At 43.5% G+C, this 20014-nt stretch overlaps 1 protein-coding gene across 5 annotated transcripts in view; it reads left to right on the top strand.

Moving 5' to 3' along the window:
• KIF21B (kinesin family member 21B) overlaps positions 1–20014 on the top strand; it is a 66882-nt gene that overhangs the window by 14824 nt on the left and 32044 nt on the right. For all 5 annotated transcript variants that reach the window (XR_014169409.1, XR_014169410.1, XR_014169411.1 and 2 more), the window contains exons 2-7: positions 9465–9687; positions 13239–13421; positions 14282–14431; positions 17846–17980; positions 18072–18239; positions 19199–19314. Coding sequence is in view for 2 of the 5 variants with exons in the window: in XM_081915372.1 (XP_081771498.1) it covers positions 9465–9687; positions 13239–13421; positions 14282–14431; positions 17846–17980; positions 18072–18239; positions 19199–19314 (975 nt within the window). In the remaining 3 variants the exon portion in view is untranslated. The remainder of the gene's footprint in view (positions 1–9464; positions 9688–13238; positions 13422–14281; positions 14432–17845; positions 17981–18071; positions 18240–19198; positions 19315–20014) is intronic.

Here is a 20014-nt window from a genome sequence, read left to right on the forward strand (position 1 = left end):
ACAAATATCTTAGACATCAAGCATATTTACTGTTGCCCACAGAGAGCTGACAGAGTGTTAATGTGGCCCTAAGGTCTAAAAGGTTGCTCCTGATTTAAGGAATAGAATGAAATTTAAGGTTCATCCCTTTATTCCTCCATAGCTTCATATTTAAAAAAAATGAGTTGTTAGGGGTAAATGAATGGTTTGCTTACTGTTATCCATATTTGCAGTAGGTGGTAGTTTTTCAGTAATGTTGGTTTGAGTAAAGATGCTGATATCAGTCTTAACTGCTCTTGCTTGTAGCTGTGGCACTGCACTCTGAAGATATATTATCAACTTCAGCCTAGAGAATTCATGTAATACATGTTGTTTAACATATGTACTAAAATGACTGAGATGTTGTCTGTTTCTCTCTCTCTCTCTCTCTCTCTCTCTCTCTCTCTCTCTCTGTTTGTGTGTGTGTAAAATACTTTGAACATTCTTAAGGCTAAAGAATACTGTTCACTACTCAGAATCTAAGCGGTATTTTACTGAGTACATAAATCCTTCCATGAACAGGGCCTTTGTACTGAGAAGTATAGGGGCAAAACTATTAAGGGGAGGGGCAGGATATTTTTAACACACTTCTTTGTAGTTGTCTGTGGAAGAGAAGTAGCTTTCCTCCCCAGCAGGTTTTGGGGTTGTAGAGAGCAGGAAAGCTTGGCTATTTATTCCCTAGCTCTTTCTTCATGGTTGATCTGACCTCCTGGGCTCTGAGGGAGTATCCTGTACCAGATGCTGTCAAAATATTCTGCGTTGTTACATGAAACTAAGGACAGGCCTGGGACTTGGTGTGTGCAAAGAGGAGTTTTACATGCAAATCTAACCCAGATGCCCTCTCCTGGGAGGTATAAGCGAGGAGGCAGTGGTGCTGTGGATGTTGTGTAATTTCTGTTGCTGTTAAATGGGAACAGTCTTCCCCTTGCAATCGCAGATGTGTGTAGAGGTTAAGCATGTTGTAACCCAGGGTTGCTTCCAGACTGGGAGTTCCTAGAGCTACTAAGCATTGCTCTTCTGCTGCGAGCTACAAGTGGAATGGCAATCGATTTCTATGCTATTGGAAATACGACACTTTTTTGTGTCTGTATCTTGCTGTGTTTCGTCCATACTGTTGACCGTGAGATAGCCCCGTAGGAGGAGAGGGAGAAAGTCCAGTTCCCCTAAGTGGCCCTTTAAAAACAAATAAATCCTGAGAAATCCATTAAATTCAATTTTTAAATCAGCACCAAAATACTTATTCATTTATCATTTGCTAGCTATTTTCATGGAAGCAGTTTTAGAAACATATTTTCTCTACATTTCAATGTTTTAAATATAAATATATGGGAAAGCATTTTAACACCAACATATAGTTAAGTTTCTGAAGTTTTTGCTACATATATGTTTCCATTGCAAACATTGTGTGTTTAGGTACATCAAAATGAAATGACATAGAGCTAGGTCAGTTCTGAAATTTGTATTGAGCACAGAATTCAACATCCTGAGGATCTCGGCTCAAAAAATGCAAATACCTTTTTCTCAAGGCTTGAAACTGTTTGGCAGTACACTGTGAATGCCTAAGAACCTACATGGGGGCTATGCAGAACTTTCAGTGGTCAGAAAAAAGTGCTTCAGTGCTGTGTATAGCTCCTTCCCTTCTTTATGGCTGCAAGAAGCAAAATCATTTGCAAACGGTGCTAGTTTTTGCCATTTTGCTCAATTTGTATCGCTTGGGTGACATGATTCAGCAGCTGTTTCAATTAAAAATGGAAGCTGATCAAAACTCATTGTGAAGAATAAGAGAAATGGGCATGTCCACTCCAAAGATCATAATATAAACAAGATTGGAAACAGACTTTTCTAGAAGTGTTATCTTCATGGTGCAAGGCAGAATGGATTAAGAGGATCAGGTTGGGTGGGAGGAAGAAAACTGAAGTCAGAGAGACACATTGGCAGTTTTAAGAATATGGGTTTAACTAGGTTATCTATAGCCATGCAAGAAAATTTTGCTCTCTTATAAGAGAATGTCCCTTGTAACGACACTCTTGAGTTGTCCAGTCGTTTCTAAACATTGTTAGCATAGATCAGGCACCCCCAAACTCGGCCCTCCAGCTGTTTTGGGACTACAACTCCCATCATCCCTGACCACTGGTCCTGTTAGCTAGGGATGATGGGATTTGTAGTCCCAAAACAGCTGGAGGGCTGAGTTTGAGGGTTCCTGGCATAGATGCTTCAGGTCCTGTTGCCTAATAAAGTAAATATAGCCCAATACTGATGTGTGGAAAACCCTTAATGTAGCCCTATCCAGTGGAAGAGCAAAATTCAGAAGTCTAGAAGCAAGACAGGCTATGCCTCTTATGCAACCATCCCAGATTATGCTAGTATCTGCCATTCCTGTTTCCCAGCCTACATTTGGGATGATAATAGCTCTTCCTATGATAAATAGGACCCTGAAGCCTCATCATTTGTGCCTTGTCTAATCTATATTTCATGGTAATAGTCCCCTGGTCATGGACATTGTGGCTTAAATAGCCTCTTCCTTGATCTTCTTACATGTTGAATTATGCCCAGGGAAGATGGAGCATTTGTTTAAAGGACTTGGCTGGTTCTTGAAGTGTATGGTTCTCTTATGAGTTGCAGTGAATCTGTTGTCTTGCTGTATAACCTGTATTTTAGTATCCTTAGGAGAGTACTTCATAGCCTTGACTAATCCAGGCAAAGATTTGGAAATGTACAGTGGTTCAATAATATTAGCTGTTCTGACTCCAGCTGTCCCTTATATCATAATTTGTCCTTACATTTGACATGAAGTGTGACACTGGGAGTGGCATTCCCCTTTGGAGGAATTCTGTTCCAGTTCGTACAAATGATACAAATGTGGTTCTGCATGCAACTGGTACATTTGATAATGGTAACTCAAACACTATATTTGAAGTTGGGAGTGGGAGCCCTGGCAATGGCAGTGCAGAAAAGTCCAGGGCCCTGTTCCAAATACAGCACGACTGGCTTACCACAGTCTGAAGTAGGTGAAGTAATTCACAAATCCATCTAAAGAGGGGAACCCCCCCACACCCCATAAGACTTTTAAGTCCAAAGTCCCAAATTACCTAACTGTACCACTGATTGAGAGCTGCTTTATAGATTGCAGAAGCTGCCCTGAGTGCCTGCTGCAGAATTTCTCCGCCTTTTATAGTCTGTGTTAATTGGAAGCATTTGTGAGTATAATGCCCTGTGGAAAGTAGACTGCTAAATACATAGGAATCACTGCCTTTCCCTAAGGTTGTGAAAATATCCTGAAAGAGAGATCTTCTGAGGCCTTCTGTTCCATAAGGCAGTGCCAGTACAGTGGTACCTTGGTTTAAGAGCAGTTTAGTGAACAACTTGGATTAAGAATGCTGCAAACCCGGAAGTAGGTGTTTTGGTTTGTGAACTTTGCCTTGGAAGCAGAACATGTTTTGCTTCCTGTTGAGTGTGTTCCATTTGTAAAGTGAGTCCCAAGCTGCTATAGGAAAACACGCCTTGGTTTAAGAACTCTTTGGTTTAAGAAGGGACTTCCAGAACGGATTAAGTTTGTAAACCAGGGTACCACTGTATAGGATCGATCAGGGTTAGTATTATTTGGCCTTCAAGGATGCCCATAAGCAGAGGCCTCCAACAAGCCCCCTAGTGTAAAACTGGCAGGGGTAATTCAAAACAAAACACTAATTTCCTTCTTTTGTATCCCGCTCCACCGCCTCCCCCAAGCTGTGTGCATTTGTTTCTGTTTGAAATTTGAATCCCTTCATAAAATCTTGCCTTACTCTGCCTACTCCGTCCAGGGGCCTGCCTTCTGGAGTAGTGGTTGTAGAGGTCTGCAGGCCGGTAATGGCAAAATGATGCCGATTTTCTACAGCCGGTTTTAATGAGGAGAATGTCTTTTATTCTTGCTGCTAATGGAAAGGCTTCCCTCATTTGGGCGAAGTCCAAAATATTTATCCATTTATAATAATAAAAAATTGTACACTGCAATTTCATAACATCAAAGCAGTCTACATGTATCGTCTGCATGTATTACAATGCAATAAAAACCACACAAAAATTAAAACAGATCGCCACCTGACTTTTATGGGAAACATGTTTCTTAATTGTCTGCTTAAGCCTGGTGGCTTGATGTAGGAAATTGTCTCTTTCAATCCTAGTTATTTGATACAGCTGGAAATGTGGGATTGTTTTCTTCACAGAGTAATAGCTGCTGGAGCGTATCAAAACTCCTCCTCCTACTTGCATGGAGACATGCTAGGAGCATATAGAGTACCCTACCAGGTACCTACTCATGGGAGGAGAGAGGTTTCTAATTTATGTTTAAATTGCAGTCCTGAAAGTTAGTATGGTTTATTAACAAAGCCTTCCTTGCTTGCTGACTGCTATATCAGCATAATGCCTTGTTGAAAAGCGCTTGGTTCCCTGAAAAGTGATAAAAGATAAGGCTGACTCTTACCAAATAAGGAATTAGAGTCTCCAGGCTACTGTAGATGGAAATTCACAAACACACTGAAAAATCCCCAAAAGTATGCTTTGGCATTCCCTGTACATAGCTATGTCTGCCACTGAAAGGTCTAATTTTCGTTCCCATAAAGTTGAGCATTAGCTAGATTTTGTATTGCAGATATATCAAGAGAAGCATGGTCAGCACAACTCCCTGTGTCATTATCCTCCATAGTTTGGATTGGTTTCCCTCTGTTTCGCTCTCTCTGTGTGCTTTGTGATGAGAGGAGGGGAAGGTGTGATGGAGAGGGGAAATAAAAGCACATGGTCTACTGGGCCATATTCATTGCTCTGGCATGATGCAACCTGTGCTTATTTCTAGACTCTGCCTTCATTACGTATGCTCTTAGCAAAAGTGCTTGAAAGTCCGGGCTCTCTCTCCGTACTTCCACTACCCATTTCTTTGATGAAGTCAGAAATGGCTTCCTACAGGCACTTTCAGGATAGCGCTAATGCTCTTACAGAAGAGCTAATGGTCTCTCTCAAGCTGAGTAGCAAGAAAAAGCATTTGCTGATTGAGTCTGATAGGCTCAGGCTTTTCTCCAATTACTTGGGCTTTCTATCCATGTCAATTAGGTACTTAACTTTGAAATTGTTCTAGACTGTGCTTCTCTGCTTCCTAAGTTTCTAGTTCTCATCAGCTGCAGAATGAAACAGGGAAATGAGCAGCTTATGTTGATAACAAGAGTCCCCAAGTTATCCTATCTGTTCTGACTAATGCAAGAAAACCCTCTGATCTGACTGGAAAGCAAAGGAAGGGAGACGTCCTCCATGGTAGATCATGAAACAGTGAGCCGAAGCTCTTAATAAACTCACTCACAACTCAGGCTGTTCATTACTGGTGGGCAGTTGCTAGGCACAGCGCTGTACTAGCCGCATGTGAGAAAGAATCTGATCTCTGTTTTTAGCAAGGATAGTTTTAGGATGCATTCTGCTGTCAAAAACAAGATTAGGACAGAGTGTGGGCTGACGGGGAAATAAGAGGACAGAATCCTCTCTGTGGGGAATCTTCCTGGATCAGACATTTCTATGTAGCTAGGCTGCCAAGGAGGTGGGGAAGGGGGAAAGCTCCTTCTTGGCCTCAGGGCTGTGGCTTTCACTCTTAAGACTAGAGCCCATTTGTGCTTTGGATGCCAGCCCAATTGGTTCCCCTCTCTATAAATGTTGGCTTTTGCTGATGGAGCTAAACAGCCAGGCCATTGTGTGTGTGTCGGGGCCACTGGAGAAACTGCCCGAGTGGTGTTTTGTATAGTGTGTCAGTGTGTGTTCCCTTTTTGGGTTGTCTCATTCCCTCCTCCTGCTGCTGAGACTCGGTTGTCATGGCAATCATGTCATGGGGGCTGCTGCTTTTCCATCCTGGAGGCACAGAAAGGCTCATATGTAGCCTACCCAAGGGAGCAGCCCCACCGTTTCTGAACATCCTTTGCAAAGTGGACGTGGGCTTGCTGGAACATGGTAAACCTCTTGCTAGAGGTTGCAGTCTTGTGACTGTCAGTGTCAGACATACCCGATGTCACCACACTCATGGGCTTGGCTAGAGCCCCAGATGGCAATGTATGCCTCTTCCACAAAGCATCAGATCTGGTGTTCTTGGCAACTTACCTGGCTCTGAGGAGAGGAGGCTGAACACAGGTTTGCACAAATAGCATCTCACTGAAGAAAGTTTCCATGCCTCTCACCCAGTTTTCAAAGAGTGTCTCTGTTGGTGGAAATACCAAAATGAAAATTTGCCATTATATAATAATAATAATGGAAATCAAGCTTCTTTAGAAATAAAAAAAAACTATTCGGAACAGAGGAAGTGGCTTGTTAGCATCAGCAATTTCAAGAGATGATAGATGATACATCGCTTGATGATTTGGGTGCTAAAAGGTCAAAAAAGCAATTGCTGCCAGTGCGGCTCATCTGGGTTTTGGTTTCATGCATTCTAGTTTTATAGGTCAGGAATATGACATTGCCAAGAATTCTTCTCTGGTGAAGCAGACAGTGCTTCTGCCTAACAACCATATACTATGTGTTTATTTTCTTTGTACACAGTTACAAGACTGCATGAAGGGTGAGCTGATAATTGCAGGACTCAAAAGTTTAGAGTGACACTAAATTGGTGGTGCTCCACCCCATGGAGTAGCACACACTTCCAGTGATGGGACGCTATCCATTATCATTTGCCCCCTCACTCCAAGCAGCTGCTTATTTGTCAGTCAGGTGCCTACCTTTGCCAATGTGAGGTTGCTTTTTGAAGTTGGGCTTGGATAACTTCAGTTGCTGTGGGCCAGGCAACAAGCTTAGTGCAAAGCTTTCCTCACTTGATCTTCATGGAAGTGTTGTAGCTCAGTGGTAGAGCACCTGCTTAGCATGCAGAGGGTCCCAGGTTCAATCCCTGGCGTCTCCAACTAGGGCTGGGAAAGGCTCCTGCCCAAAATCCTTGAGGGCCACTGTCAGTCACAGTCAGTCACCTTCCTATGACAATGAGATACTTCTCTAATTCTGGCCTTTTCTAATTCCTATTGGCTGCTAAGAAGTGGATTTTGAAGTATTTGGAAGACACCGTTTGGGGTTTTGTGTCAGACCCTGAAGCTGAGAGAGCTGTCTGCATGTACATGACTGAGACTGGGTTGAGGCTGAGGCCCCAACACCCTCTTGTGGGCAATGCTTAGAAGACCCTTAAATCCCACCACATCTCCTCACCATTTCTTAATGAAGAGGTAATGGCAGATGGCTCCACAGCAAGGGTGTTAAAGCAAGTCCTGGCGTGACCCTCGTTTTTGTCTAATACTTCCAGCCCACATGCAGCAGGGTTAAGCTAGCCAGTTGGTGAAATACCAGTTTATTTCCCCCTCCTGCTAGGAAAAAGGGACAGCAGCTTGGCCAAAGGGCTTGGAGTGGAATGAGCCGTCAATGGGTCTTTTCTAATGCGGATTTGTGAGGTCCTTGTATTGGATGAATAAAGCCTTTTGTGCCTGTGGCGCTCTTGTGTTCACCAAGCTATGACATAACAGCTCAGAAGGGTGACACCTGCCAGGTCATGTTAGTGCTATTACCAGTCACCTTGTGACTCGTTAAGCCTGGGTTACATGGAGTAATAGCTTAGCTGCTTCCATCTCTCTAATGCAAAGCTGCCAGTTCTTCTAGGTGCAGGTGGTGTAGGGTGGTGAACGCTCTGGGATGGCGGGGTGGGTTAAGGTAGAGGGGGGGCATTAAACAGCCTTTTGAGACAGCCTGATCCTACTGGATATGTTCCCCACCCTCAGAGCCTAAGCCGGCCTTCACCAACCTGCTGCCCTTTGACTCTAAGGCATTATTGATTTTATGATTAACAGCCCATCATGGAGATGATTTCCTAGCAGCTGCAGCCTTCCTAGTGAACAGCTTGAAAGACCACAACCTGTTGAATTAGATTCATTTTGTCAAAGGTCTTTTGGATCCCCAGCAGGACTTTCTGACATTATTTTATCTTGGCACAGTAGGCCTCACCCCGATCTGGCACCCCACCCTATTCCATATCACAAATGGATTGTGAAACTCCCTTGAATTTTGTAAGTGGCTTCTGTTTGGTGCTAGCTTTTGAAGTTCCAGGAAACAAAAGTCCAGAGCCCTTGGTTCTGAGCACGAACACCGCATGGTCAAAGCTGAGCAGGATCTGTACAAGTAGCAGATGTAGGAAGGAGCTGCTTTGTTCCCTTTTGGGCATCAGAATGCAAGGCAGTTTTTGTTGTCTCGTTTCCTTTTGCTCTCACGAGTGCCATGGACAGGATGGGATGGTTAAATTCTCCCCTCTTTCCCACACCCCCTTTCCTGGCGTCCATGATAGAAAATACTGATTTCCCCTTCCCTGAGATAACACATGAATCACTGTATCTATCTCGTCTACATTTTGATCTTTGCATAGAAGTGTAACAGATGCACCTCCTGCATTTCAAGGCCTTTAACCCTTCTGTTAAAAATTCCTCCTTTCTGCATGCACCTCTTCTGTGTATACACTTGTGTGCAGCTATATATAACATGTCAACTGAGATTAACGTTTCATGTCTCTAGTAGCCTCTGAAAGCTGATAAGTCTTTCAGGTTCTACAGGACTCTGTTTTGGTTTTTTAAAAAAATTAGCAAATTGGCTAGTCCACATTACTAACATAGTGCCACGCTTATATATGGCACTTTGTTAACTGATTTGAGGTTTGTTTTGTTTTGCACAGAAATTAGTCAATACATTCTCTATTTTTAGATCTTATAGTGATTTATCTGAAATTGTTCAATTATGGTTGTGTACTTTTTGATATGTTTTCCTTATTGTTTATGACTACTTTTGTTTGTAATCATGTAAATCATTTCACGTTGTTAGCCACCTTGAGCATGGTTTTAACTATGGAAAGGCAGCATGCAGATTAAACTACAAATATGCATATATTTCAGAATTTGTATACCAGGGATGCACTATGAGAATCTGTTTACTTGGATTCAACCAATATTAAACTTGGTGTCTTGGCTAATACTCCAAATCCTCTGTGGTGTTTGTGCCCTGGAATAGCTACTGGATGTGACATCTCCCTCCCTAATGAATTCTTTAGTGTAGCTGCAGAATTGGTTGATGCACATACCTCTTGTTGCCTGGACGGAGAGAGTTGTGTGTCTGACCACACCCAGTTTTGTCACTCATACCACTGATATGCAGCCTCAGGAAGGTTGCCCATGAAGGAGTTGTTATTATTATCATTATCATTGTTATTTACCTGTCAGTGTCACCTTGACAGGTGGGTGACAATAATTAAAGCACAGTGTTTAAAACAACCTCCAATCAAAGAAAGCAGATGGGTCCTAAGTATATACATCTCAGGTGTCAACAACCAGGGTTTATCAGACTTATGGCTGATAAGTGTTCCCCATCCCTGGCTTGCGAAATAAAGGGAACTTGTCCTCACTCCTCCCCCTCCATTTTCTCTCCAGGATCCGTCCTCAGATGCCAAAGGAGAAGATAGAAGGATGCCACATCTGCACATCAGTGACACCTGGCGAACCGCAGGTGCTCCTGGGAAAGGACAAAGCCTTTACCTACGACTTTGTCTTCGACCTGGATACATGGCAGGAACAAATCTATACAACCTGTGTGAGCAAACTCATCGAGGGCTGCTTCGAGGGGTACAATGCGACTGTGTTGGCATATGGCCAGGTAGGTGGCTGCTTTACCGTCTTCATAGCCTCTGCCAGGAGCTGTTCAGAGTATTTGTTGCCTTTTCAGGTTTATCATCTTAATTTAGCATGGAACAGTCTTTGTCTGAAAGAGGGAAAAAATAGGAAACAACCACTATTAGTGATTGGTTGACTTTTTTGGTGGTTGTTACTAGGAAACAGAACTTTGACAGGCTCCCGAAGCTACTTTCCTGCTCTTCTTTTTTTGAAAACGACTATTTTATTGGAGTACATCTGTGGAGTGCTGGAGACAGTGGTGACAATGGGGCTATGGGAAGAGGACACAGCAGATACCTGGGGGAAAGCGAGGTTGTATTTCCATGTGCAGTGCTTGGCATGAATGGATCACACATGTATTAGTCCAGTCATGACTGTTGTCTGCATTGCTGACAGTTAAGGGAAAAGCTGAATTTATTCTGGGGGTCAGATTATGGCTATACACCAAACAAGCTTCCACCCAAAGAATTCTGGGAGCTGAAGTTTGTTAAGGGTACTGGGAGTGGTAGCTCCCTGGGGGTAAACTATAGTTCCCATGATTCTTTGAAGGGAACCATGTGCTTTTACTGTATGGTGGTTACTAAGCCTCTGTGCACTTAGATCTTTTCCTCCTTTCAACATCAAACTCAAGGTGGGGTTCCCAGGTAGCCTGCTATCCAAGCACAGACCAGCAAAGTTGCTGCATCACGTGCCTTCATACTGTACTCTAGAATTTGGTGGGTGCACATCTAAACCTCTTCAAAACCCTACAGGTGCTTCCTGAGGCCAAATTGCCCAAAGATGGAACCACGTTTTTATGTTTGTGAAATAATTGCTTCAAAGATGGTGGTGGCTTGAGGGGAGGTGGTAGTGGGGAAATTTTTTGGGGGGAAGGGTTGATACTTTGCATTATAAACTAATTTCTTAAACCTTCAGAAAAGGTGAAACCCACTTCAGACACTTGCTTAGAGAAGCAGAACAAGCCAGTGGGTTAGTGGAAGCTGGTACAATGGGATTTTCCCGCACGTTACTCTGTTCTCTCCCCAAATCTGCTGCTGGGGTGGGGGGTGGGGAGATCCATTAGAACAACATGCAGGAGAAGAAGAGCCTGTTCCATTGGACAAGCAGAAATGCTTGCACTGATGGGAAAATCTCTTTAGTGCTACATTGAAAAAGGCAAAAGATTTATATGATCTGAAGAGAAACCAGAGTGCTAAATTAAATACAACCCAATGTATTGGTATGACTTGAAGAACCACACTGGGGCTTTCCCAAGATTTTTTTTGCCAGTAACCCCGCAAGTTTCTCCAGTATTTAGCTGCTGAAGGCTGTCTTGGTCATAGATATTTATTAAGAGTGACATATGCTGCATCTGAACAGCTGGAACAGAGGTTTTCTCCAGAGGCATGAATATTAATAGCAGCAAAATAGATCTTCTGACTGCAATTTTTAAAATTGACCTTAATTCTGTAAGGTTGGTGCATTCACATACAGTGAGTGCCTTCTATCACCTTTCAGAGACACATTGATAACCAAACAAAGGGCTGCTTCACAAAATTGTGTTTTGTTTTTTTTTAAAAAATGTGGAGATCACTTGAAGATGTCAGCCTCAGAGGTTTTTGTCTTTGTAATGAGTGAGGAAATAGATAAGCATACTGTGTTTGTGTTGCTTGATCCCTCTGGGAAGCTGAGCAGATTGAGCCCAATGGGAGATGGTCAACAAATGAGCAGTGATGACATGGGGTTGCCACACTGAAGGTATCTTGCCCAAGCAATACCTGGAGTCAATGCTGATGATGACAAAAAGCTAGCTGGTAGCTGGTGGACATACCCAATTCATTAGTGCAGTGGTTCAGGCTACCATTTGCATCAGAATTATGCTAACCTTGAGAAGGTAAGAAGAGTCTGCTGGATCACGTCAGTGGCCCATTTGGTTCAGTTTCCACAGTGGCCAACCAGATGCCTGTGGGAAAACCATAAGCAGGACCTGAGTGCAACAGTGCTGCCCAACTTGTGATTCCTAGTGACTGGCGTTCAGAGGCAGAGGCAGATAAAAAATAGCCATCATGTCTAGTAGCCATTGATATCCTTATTTTCCAAGTTGACGGACATTACTACCGCTTCTGGGAGCAATTTGCATAGTTAAACTATGCACTATATGAAGAAGTACAGTACGGTCCTACATTGTGTGGGGGTTACGTTCCAGAGATGGCACATACATGCAAAGATGTGTGTTCTCGAACTGCCCCTGCAGAGCTTCCCTACCTTTCTGAGAAAGCTTTACCCCACTCCCCTTCCAAACAAGCCAAAGACCTTTAAAACTCTGCGCTGGGGAAACCTGATGCAGAAAGAGCTTTTAAACTCTCCACCTTGTGTGCATTTAATTTGCACAATTTCAACTGGCAGGACTTTAGCCATGCAAGATTGAAAATGAAATGTCCTGCTGTCAAAGCCTTTTTCTTTCTTTCTTTGTCCTTCTTAATTTATTTTGTGTGCATATATATCCCACCTTTCCTCCAAGGAGCTCAAGGTGTTGTGCATGGTTCTCCCCACCTATTGTATCCTCACAACAACCCTGTGAGGTAGGTTAGGCAGAGAGACAGTGACTGCCCTAAAGTCACCTAGTTAGCTTCGTGGTCAAGTGGGGACCAGAACCCCAGTGTCCCAGGTCTTAGTCCAACACTATAACATATAGTATATTTTAGCCTGGTCATTATATTCTTTTATATCATTTTTTCTATTGGATCATTTCCTTTTCTTCCATATCATATTTCATATACATTTCATATCGCATTGTTGTTGTGTTTATCCCACTGTTGTTTCTCTCCCCCCCCCCCAACAATCATTGGCTGAGCCTTTGTTGGTTTGCACCCTTCTTCCAAGAGATACCACCTCAGGAGTGGCACTTCAGCTTCCCAAGAACCCTATGAGGTGGGTGAGGCTGGGAAACATTGGCTTGCTCAAGGCCACCCAGTGTGTTTCATAGCTATGTGAGGATCTGGAGCTAGGTTTCCCACGTCGCAGCCCATTGCCCTAGCCATTGCACCACACTAGCTTTCACCACCCCCTTGGGAAAGGGTAGAAGAGAATTTGAAATGAACTAATTAGGTGTAAGAAGAGTGCCTTGCTCAGGTACCTCCCTCTGTGTGCTGGGTTTAAGGAGCAGCAGAGTTGAGTAGTGGAGAGTCCCAGGGAATCTTCTTCTTTGGCGATCACTTGTAGCCGAGTAAGATTGTCTTACATAAACACGGTTTTAATAGTGAGTCTGTAAGTGAGTGTGGAGGCCAGTTCTGGATCCATACATCCTTCTACAGTGGGGACATAATTTTCTGGGCAGGAGTTGATCATAGTGAGGGTTTGCCAAGTGTACCTTCCTCTTAGCATGTTTCCCCCTTTTGTCCTGAATTTGAGCATCTTCAAAGCCCATGACACCTTTGGTAAAGGCTTTTCTCCAGTTGGAGCACTTGCAGGCCAGTATTTTCCAGTTGTTGGTGTTTACATTTTTTCACCAGTGAAGCTGGGCTCTCATAAAACATCTCTTCCATTTACTTTTAGACAGGTGCAGGTAAGACGTACACCATGGGAACCGGCTTTGACGTGAACATTTCCGAAGATGAGAATGGCATAATTCCACGGGCCATTACCCACCTATTCTCTGGCATAGAGGAGCGCAAGCGGGCAGCGCAGGAACAGGGTGTGCCAGTACCCGAGTTTAAAGTCAGTGCACAGTTCTTGGAGGTAGGTGCCTTGGTGTCTGTAGCGAGAGGGATGTGTGAGAAGGAGGGCATAAGCTCACATACAGGTATGCCTGAGGCTACTGAATGAAGTGGGCTTCTTTAATTTCTGCAGCAGTTAAGTGCAGTGTGGGAGCACCATTGAATCATTGGTGGTGGATCTGAGTTAACATACAAATTACAGCACGGGGCATGCCTGTACATCCAAGAGTAAGTGAAGGAGATTAAATTTGAATTTGCATTTGAAAATGAGGGGGAATGATGCTCCTTCACTCAGGGGCGGAACTTGGCACTTCCTTCCTTTTATACCACCACTATGCTATCATGCACAGAAGACCCATTAAAGACGTCACTTGACCTTGACAATGTGTAAACATTTTCATAGAGGAAATGCAGCTGATTCATGCATCAGTCAACAGATCGCAATAATGATGCAGACCTGCTTGCTTTGTTCTGTCTGGGGATGCAGCAGCCTCAGCCAACTTAAGATTTCATCTCTCTGGTAGGCTTGTCAGTGGTGAGAGGAGGGAAGAATTCCATGCAGCTTTTACATTTATTGCTCCAGACGATTATGAATCTCTAGTTCTTCCAGTTTTTCTTCCTGTTACTAGCCCTGTTCCCCGTAAAATTGCTGTGATTCAAATTCCTGTTAGAAGAGAATTGCAGATTTGCTGTTGACTACAGCACCAACCTCTCATGCTGTAACCAACAGGGCCAATCCTTAGCTAAATGTCAAGCTCTGCTTTGATCTTCAAGGCACACTACAAGCCCAAATACCCATTTCTTTCATTTTGTACCTGTGGAGCCCTTCATGAATCAATGAACCTAGTATCAATTCCACCCCCTACCCATGTCTTTGTTCAGCTGTATAACGAAGAGATCCTGGACCTCTTTGATAGCTCACGAGACCCTGATTGCCGCCACCGGAAGTCAAACATCAAAATCCATGAAGATACCAGTGGTGGGATCTACACCACAGGTGTCACATCACGTCTCATTGGCTCGCAGGACGAGGTACGTGACCAACTCATACATTAGACCTCAGCTTTGTGTTTCATGTTAATTAGTAGCTACAATGTCTTGATTCCATGTTCAATGAAAGTCCTCTTTAGGGATTCCCGATTGTGGGATTCTAAGCATGTTCAGCCCATTGGATGGAGCCAACAGGAACAGGGACATTGGGGGCACGTTGGGTGGAGCCAGCCGAGACATTGGAGGCAGCGCTGGTGTGCGCAGCCCGACTGGCACTCAACTGTTTATGCCCTTGTGAGTTTTTTGAATGCCTGGAGAGGGCTTAAGATGACAGTCTCCACTTCAGCCATCCTTATGCATCCAATGTAAGTGAGTGGGTGTGTTGCAGTGGGTGTGCATGTGGTGCAAATCTTCTTCTTATGAGGTGGCTAAAGAGTGCTAAAGAGCACATCTTGAGTATGTGCTGCGAGAATAAGCCATGGCTGTTTTCTCATGGAAACTTTATGAAATGAGAAATCCTTAGCTGTGTTTCAGGCTGCTGCTTAATTGTATCCTGATCTCACTGCAGATGCTACCAGTCTGCATGGCAGAACTTAGTTGTTTGCGTGCTTTATTTGGGTGGAGTCCATAACATAACCCACTTTTCAGCCATGAGTCAGCGCTCTAATTCTTATGCATTTAGCTTTTAATAACGCGGAATATCCTCCTTAAACTTTCTGGTGGTTTTTCCACATTTCTCCCCCTTGGTGGAAATGATGATCCCTTTCGTCTATCTGCTATTCTATATGTTGGAATATAGAATATCCTATATATTGGAATATAGAATATGGTTGAGAGCATTATGAGTTTCACGAATATGTGTTATCACAGTGATCCTGGATAGTAGATAATCTCTTTGTTCCTTTGCAAGGTCTGAGAGCTGCTAGAATTTATATGCAGGTCCTTCATCTATCTGCAGTTACGATTATTATTTTATGTAATGCATAAAACTCTAGTGAATTTATCTGCATGAATCCTCACTTCTCTCATTTGAAAGATACTTGTCACTTTCTCCATAATGGCTAGGGTCTGGTATCTTTTTAAACCACATTTAGTCACTGGGAATTTCTGTATGTCTCCAGACATTTGCAATGCATAACCTAGCAACCATCAATAGATATGACAATGCTTTTCTTGAATATGGAATTTTAATATTCCAAGTCAGAATTCCTTTGGCCTTGAAGGGCAATACATAACTAGTAATTAAAGTCATTATATTTAATATCCCATACCAGAAATATTTAATTTTGAGCCAACTCAACCACATGGGTAAGAATGCTCCCCTTGAGCCACAATTTTTCCAGCAGGAGCCCCAAGCACAAAAATATTTCTACCTCCTCAAAGACTAAGGAATATACACCATCTAGCAACCCATATAGAATGTGCCCCTCTCATAATTTTTTCCTTCACTGAGTTCTTGTATGTGTCTTTTTTCAGTTTGCAAACCTGATGGGCAGGCTTTTTCAGTTGTCACTCTCTTTTTTTAATTGATGCATGTTGTTTTCAGAGAAAATAATTTGTCTGAAAAGCAGGATAAAAATATAGGAAATAATTTGCTTATGCAAACAGAACAAAAAAGCCCTTTTCAGAACTCTAACCATTATAATTCAATTGAACATTTAATTATTTCTTATAGTGAGAAATTAATATCTCTTCCCATAATTTGCCTTGAGTTTCTAGATATAATGGCCTTCTTTTGATTCAGATGCACAGCTCATATATTGCCAGAGTTCTTAGGCAATTGTTTCAGAGTTTAGATAAGAGAGAGTGTCTTAATTACAAAGAAGCTGAAACACTGGCACTCTCCTTCTGTTTTCCCTTTTGGCTCTTGGTCTTCATGTGCAGTGAAACTACTGTCCTGTCCAATACCTTAAAACTCACCAAGGCAATTTCTGCAGTATTGAAAAATGCCTCATTTTGGTAGTTGAAAGTCTTTAAGAAGAGTGTGGCATGGGGAGATATAGATGATCACATTTGTATTTCATTCCAGACCTTTAATAAAACAGTTATCTTTCTATTAGTTCATGGAGTCCTTAGCCGCACAGGTGTCTGTAATAAAGACCCCCCTGAAAGGGTTGTAAAGATGTTTCTGTTCAAACTGCCCTTTCTGCATCTCCCCACCCCTTTGAGAAGAGGGTCTGTTGTTGAGTGGTACAGCAGCCTGCATTCAGAAGATCCCTGACATCTCTGGGTAGGGCTGGGAGAGACCCCTGTCTAAAATCCTGAAGATCTTCTGCCAGTCAGTACTGAGCTAGAGGGACCCAAGGGTTTGACTCAGTTCAGTATGTTACATATGAAGCTTTCTTGTGCTATCATCTGAATCTGACAAGTGTTGTCATTTAATTTAATAGGGAATCTCAGATCTCCGTTCTTAGGTGTCTTCTTTGGTGTGTGCTTTAAACTGCTAGTGCATTTTGTTGGACAAGCTTAATTTTATATAATATTGACTGGATTTCCTTTCAGTTGTAAACAACTAAGACAGACAAATTTATTATGGGATAAGCATCTGTGGACATTTGCCTGAAGTATAATCTTCAATAGGAGGGGTGGGTGGGTGTGTTTGTGTTTGTGTGTGTGTGTGTGTGTGTGTGTGTGCATGCACACATGAATTGCACCCACATCATACACTTAAAATACTCCCAGATAATACTGAGAACTGTAGTTTACCCTCCACAGAGCTGTGGTTCATGTGCTTGAAATGCCTGAGGTGGCTGTGACCCTAAGCAGTGGAGGGGTTTGTGTGTCAGACATATTATTTATACATGAATATTTATATTGTTGTGTATGTTCCTTTGTGTGCTCTTGCATATTTATAAGAAGAAAAAGACAAAATCAGTATCTCACTATCTCTGTCATTTACATATTGACAGTGAAACAGGAAGCAATTAGAAGCATTAGAAAACAGGCACCACAGTCATTACTTTATCAAAGAAAGCCAGTCTTTCCAAGAACTCTTGTAAGTTCATATAAATTTGCAAATCTTGTCTCGCCAGGTTTTCTGTCGCTGTGTAATTTAGTTTATAAAAGTGATCCAATGGTAATAATTAACACCTCCTCAACAAAGTACTAAATTGTATTTGGAGCTAGGAGTGTGTACAATTTTGAGCTGAGAAAAAACCAGAGGAGACAGAGTTGAACAACCCTACCAACCTGGCCTCCTCGTCACTCTCCCTTCCAGCCCTGTCAGGAGAAAGAGACACACGACTGCATGTCAGATCTAGCTCAATCCTGATTGTTATAGTCCTGTAGGGGGTTGACTTTCGCAAGAGCTAATGATGAAATAGCGTCCAGCAGGAAGCTGTACGCCTGTTCAAGCCAGGTTGAAAAATGATTCAGTTTGCTTTTGTGTGTGCATGTGTTGCCTTGCATCTTGGTAGAAAGCGTAACCACCATCCCTAATCTCTTCTGTCCCTGCAGCTGATTCAGTGCCTGAAGCAGGGAGCTCTCTCTCGAACCACAGCCAGCACCCAGATGAATGTCCAGAGCTCCCGCTCCCATGCCATCTTCACCATCTACCTTTGCCAAATGCGCGTCTGCTCCCCTGTACACTTGGTAAGGACATGAGAAGGGGAGGACAGGGGTGGAGCAGTTGCAGAATCCATTACACCTCAGGAAATGATTCTGGGATGTGTTCCAATTGCAGGTGAATGGAGACTCCAACAGTCTCCTGGAGGGATCCCAGCCTTCTAGTGAATATGAGACGCGAACAGCCAAATTCCACTTTGTTGACCTGGCTGGCTCAGAGAGGTTGAAACGGACTGGTGCAACTGGCGAGAGAGCCAAGGAAGGGATCTCCATCAACTGTGGTTTGGTATGGCCTTTATCATACAAATGGGTCAGGATTGGATACGACAACAAGTGCCAGGTCCTGTAATATTTTGCCTGGCAAACCAAATATTGTCCAGCACCTTTGTTACTGTTTGGGAGTTTGCATAAGCCATGGCTTGGTCTAGGCATATAAGAGCTCTTTGTTGTAGCATGCAGGCTTCATGGAATGGGATACACCAGGGGTCAGCAAGGTTTACCTCGCCTGGGCCGGTTCACTCCAGCAGAGATCCTTCCGTGGGTTGGAGCTCACGCCCCTGCAATTTCCAGCATCTGTGTCTGCGCAGATGCGATTTCTGGTGCTGCGGAGTCCCTGCGCCACGTTGAGCTGGTTTAGCACAGTGTGCGGGGACTCGCTGAGCGGGCGACTCAGTTCAGGGGAGGCTCGTGGGCCAGTTAAACGACCCCCATGGGCCACCTGTGGCCCTTGGGCCTTAGGTTGCCGACCCCTGGGATACGCAATGAAATCTGTGTTGTTTCTGGTGGGCAAGGCTCTGTCCCTGAAGCCACTGCAAATTTAAGAAACAGGGAATTGTGGAAATGGAACTATAGTATAGTCTGAAAGTGACAGTGGCATTTGCAAGCATTTATAATACAGGTATAATATAGGTGCTTGTATCTTTTTTTAAAATGAGTTGAGATTCTCTAGGGTTGGATGGATGCTTCTGTGAAAGCCAGATTCTGTAGAGTAAGGTTCAGTTATGGTGATATAGCAACAAAGTTTATGTGGTTTATATGGTTCATCCCTGTAATGGAAAAGTCATGGTGTTTACCAGTATAAGTTTCAGCCCAGTAAGTGTGGTGGGGGGCTAATTTGTGACCTCAAAAAGGGAATAACTGCTTGAACCTGCATTGACTTTTCTATGAGGAATGTATGGTGCCAGAGTAAAGGCACAAGGGGAAGTGTCCATCTCTTATTCGCCGACTTGTCCTTTTTCTTGATAGCTAGCACTGGGAAACGTCATCAGTGCCCTTGGGGACCAGAGCAAGAGAGCTTTGCATGTGCCCTACCGAGATTCCAAGCTGACCCGGCTCCTCCAAGATTCCCTTGGTGGCAACAGGTAATGGAAAGAGGCACTAGAACAGCTGTTTGTAGCTTTTGCAGGCTTACTGGCATTGGGGGTTGCAGGTGAGGAGGCTGTCTGGATTGTGTGTTATAATTAATGCTGCCTGGCCATGGGAGCCCTTAATGAGAGGTCCCAAGGCAAGGCCACAGCAGATGTGCCAAGGAACGTATTTTTAAACACATCCCGGGCCTCATTTCTTCCTGGGTTCCAAATGTGATTATTGGCTTTTGCAGAATAGATGCTTACATAATATGCCTAAGCTGTTTTTGATCCAGAATTCTGGCAACTGTACCTCCTAACATGGGATCACTGTAATCTCTTCTTTCCCCCTCTTTTCTAGTCTGTTTCCTTTTACAGCTGCCCTTCTCTCCCCCCACTCCCAAATTTCCTTCATGTTCTTTGTTTGTCTTATCATGGCCTTTTGGATTTGGGAACTCCTGCTTTCTGTTTGGCAGACTATTTGGTAATTTGCACAAGGCAAGGGGGGGGCAAGGTTGTTCAGAACTCTTGTCTGAACTCTGATTTACCATTCAGCAAATTGGAGCCCTCTGCAGCTGGTTGGTTTGAACTGCCAAACTGCCAGCATTGGAAATGGCTTGACCTCTGCACTGCTACTCTCCCTGGGAGGTAGCTGATGTGGCAGGGAGACTAGCAGCCCTCCTGTGCTTGACCTTATTTGTTCTCCCACCTTCGT

The sequence above is a fragment of the Podarcis melisellensis genome (assembly GCF_964234715.1).
Source record: "Podarcis melisellensis genome assembly, chromosome: 6".
Lineage (NCBI taxonomy): Eukaryota > Metazoa > Chordata > Lepidosauria > Squamata > Lacertidae > Podarcis > Podarcis melisellensis.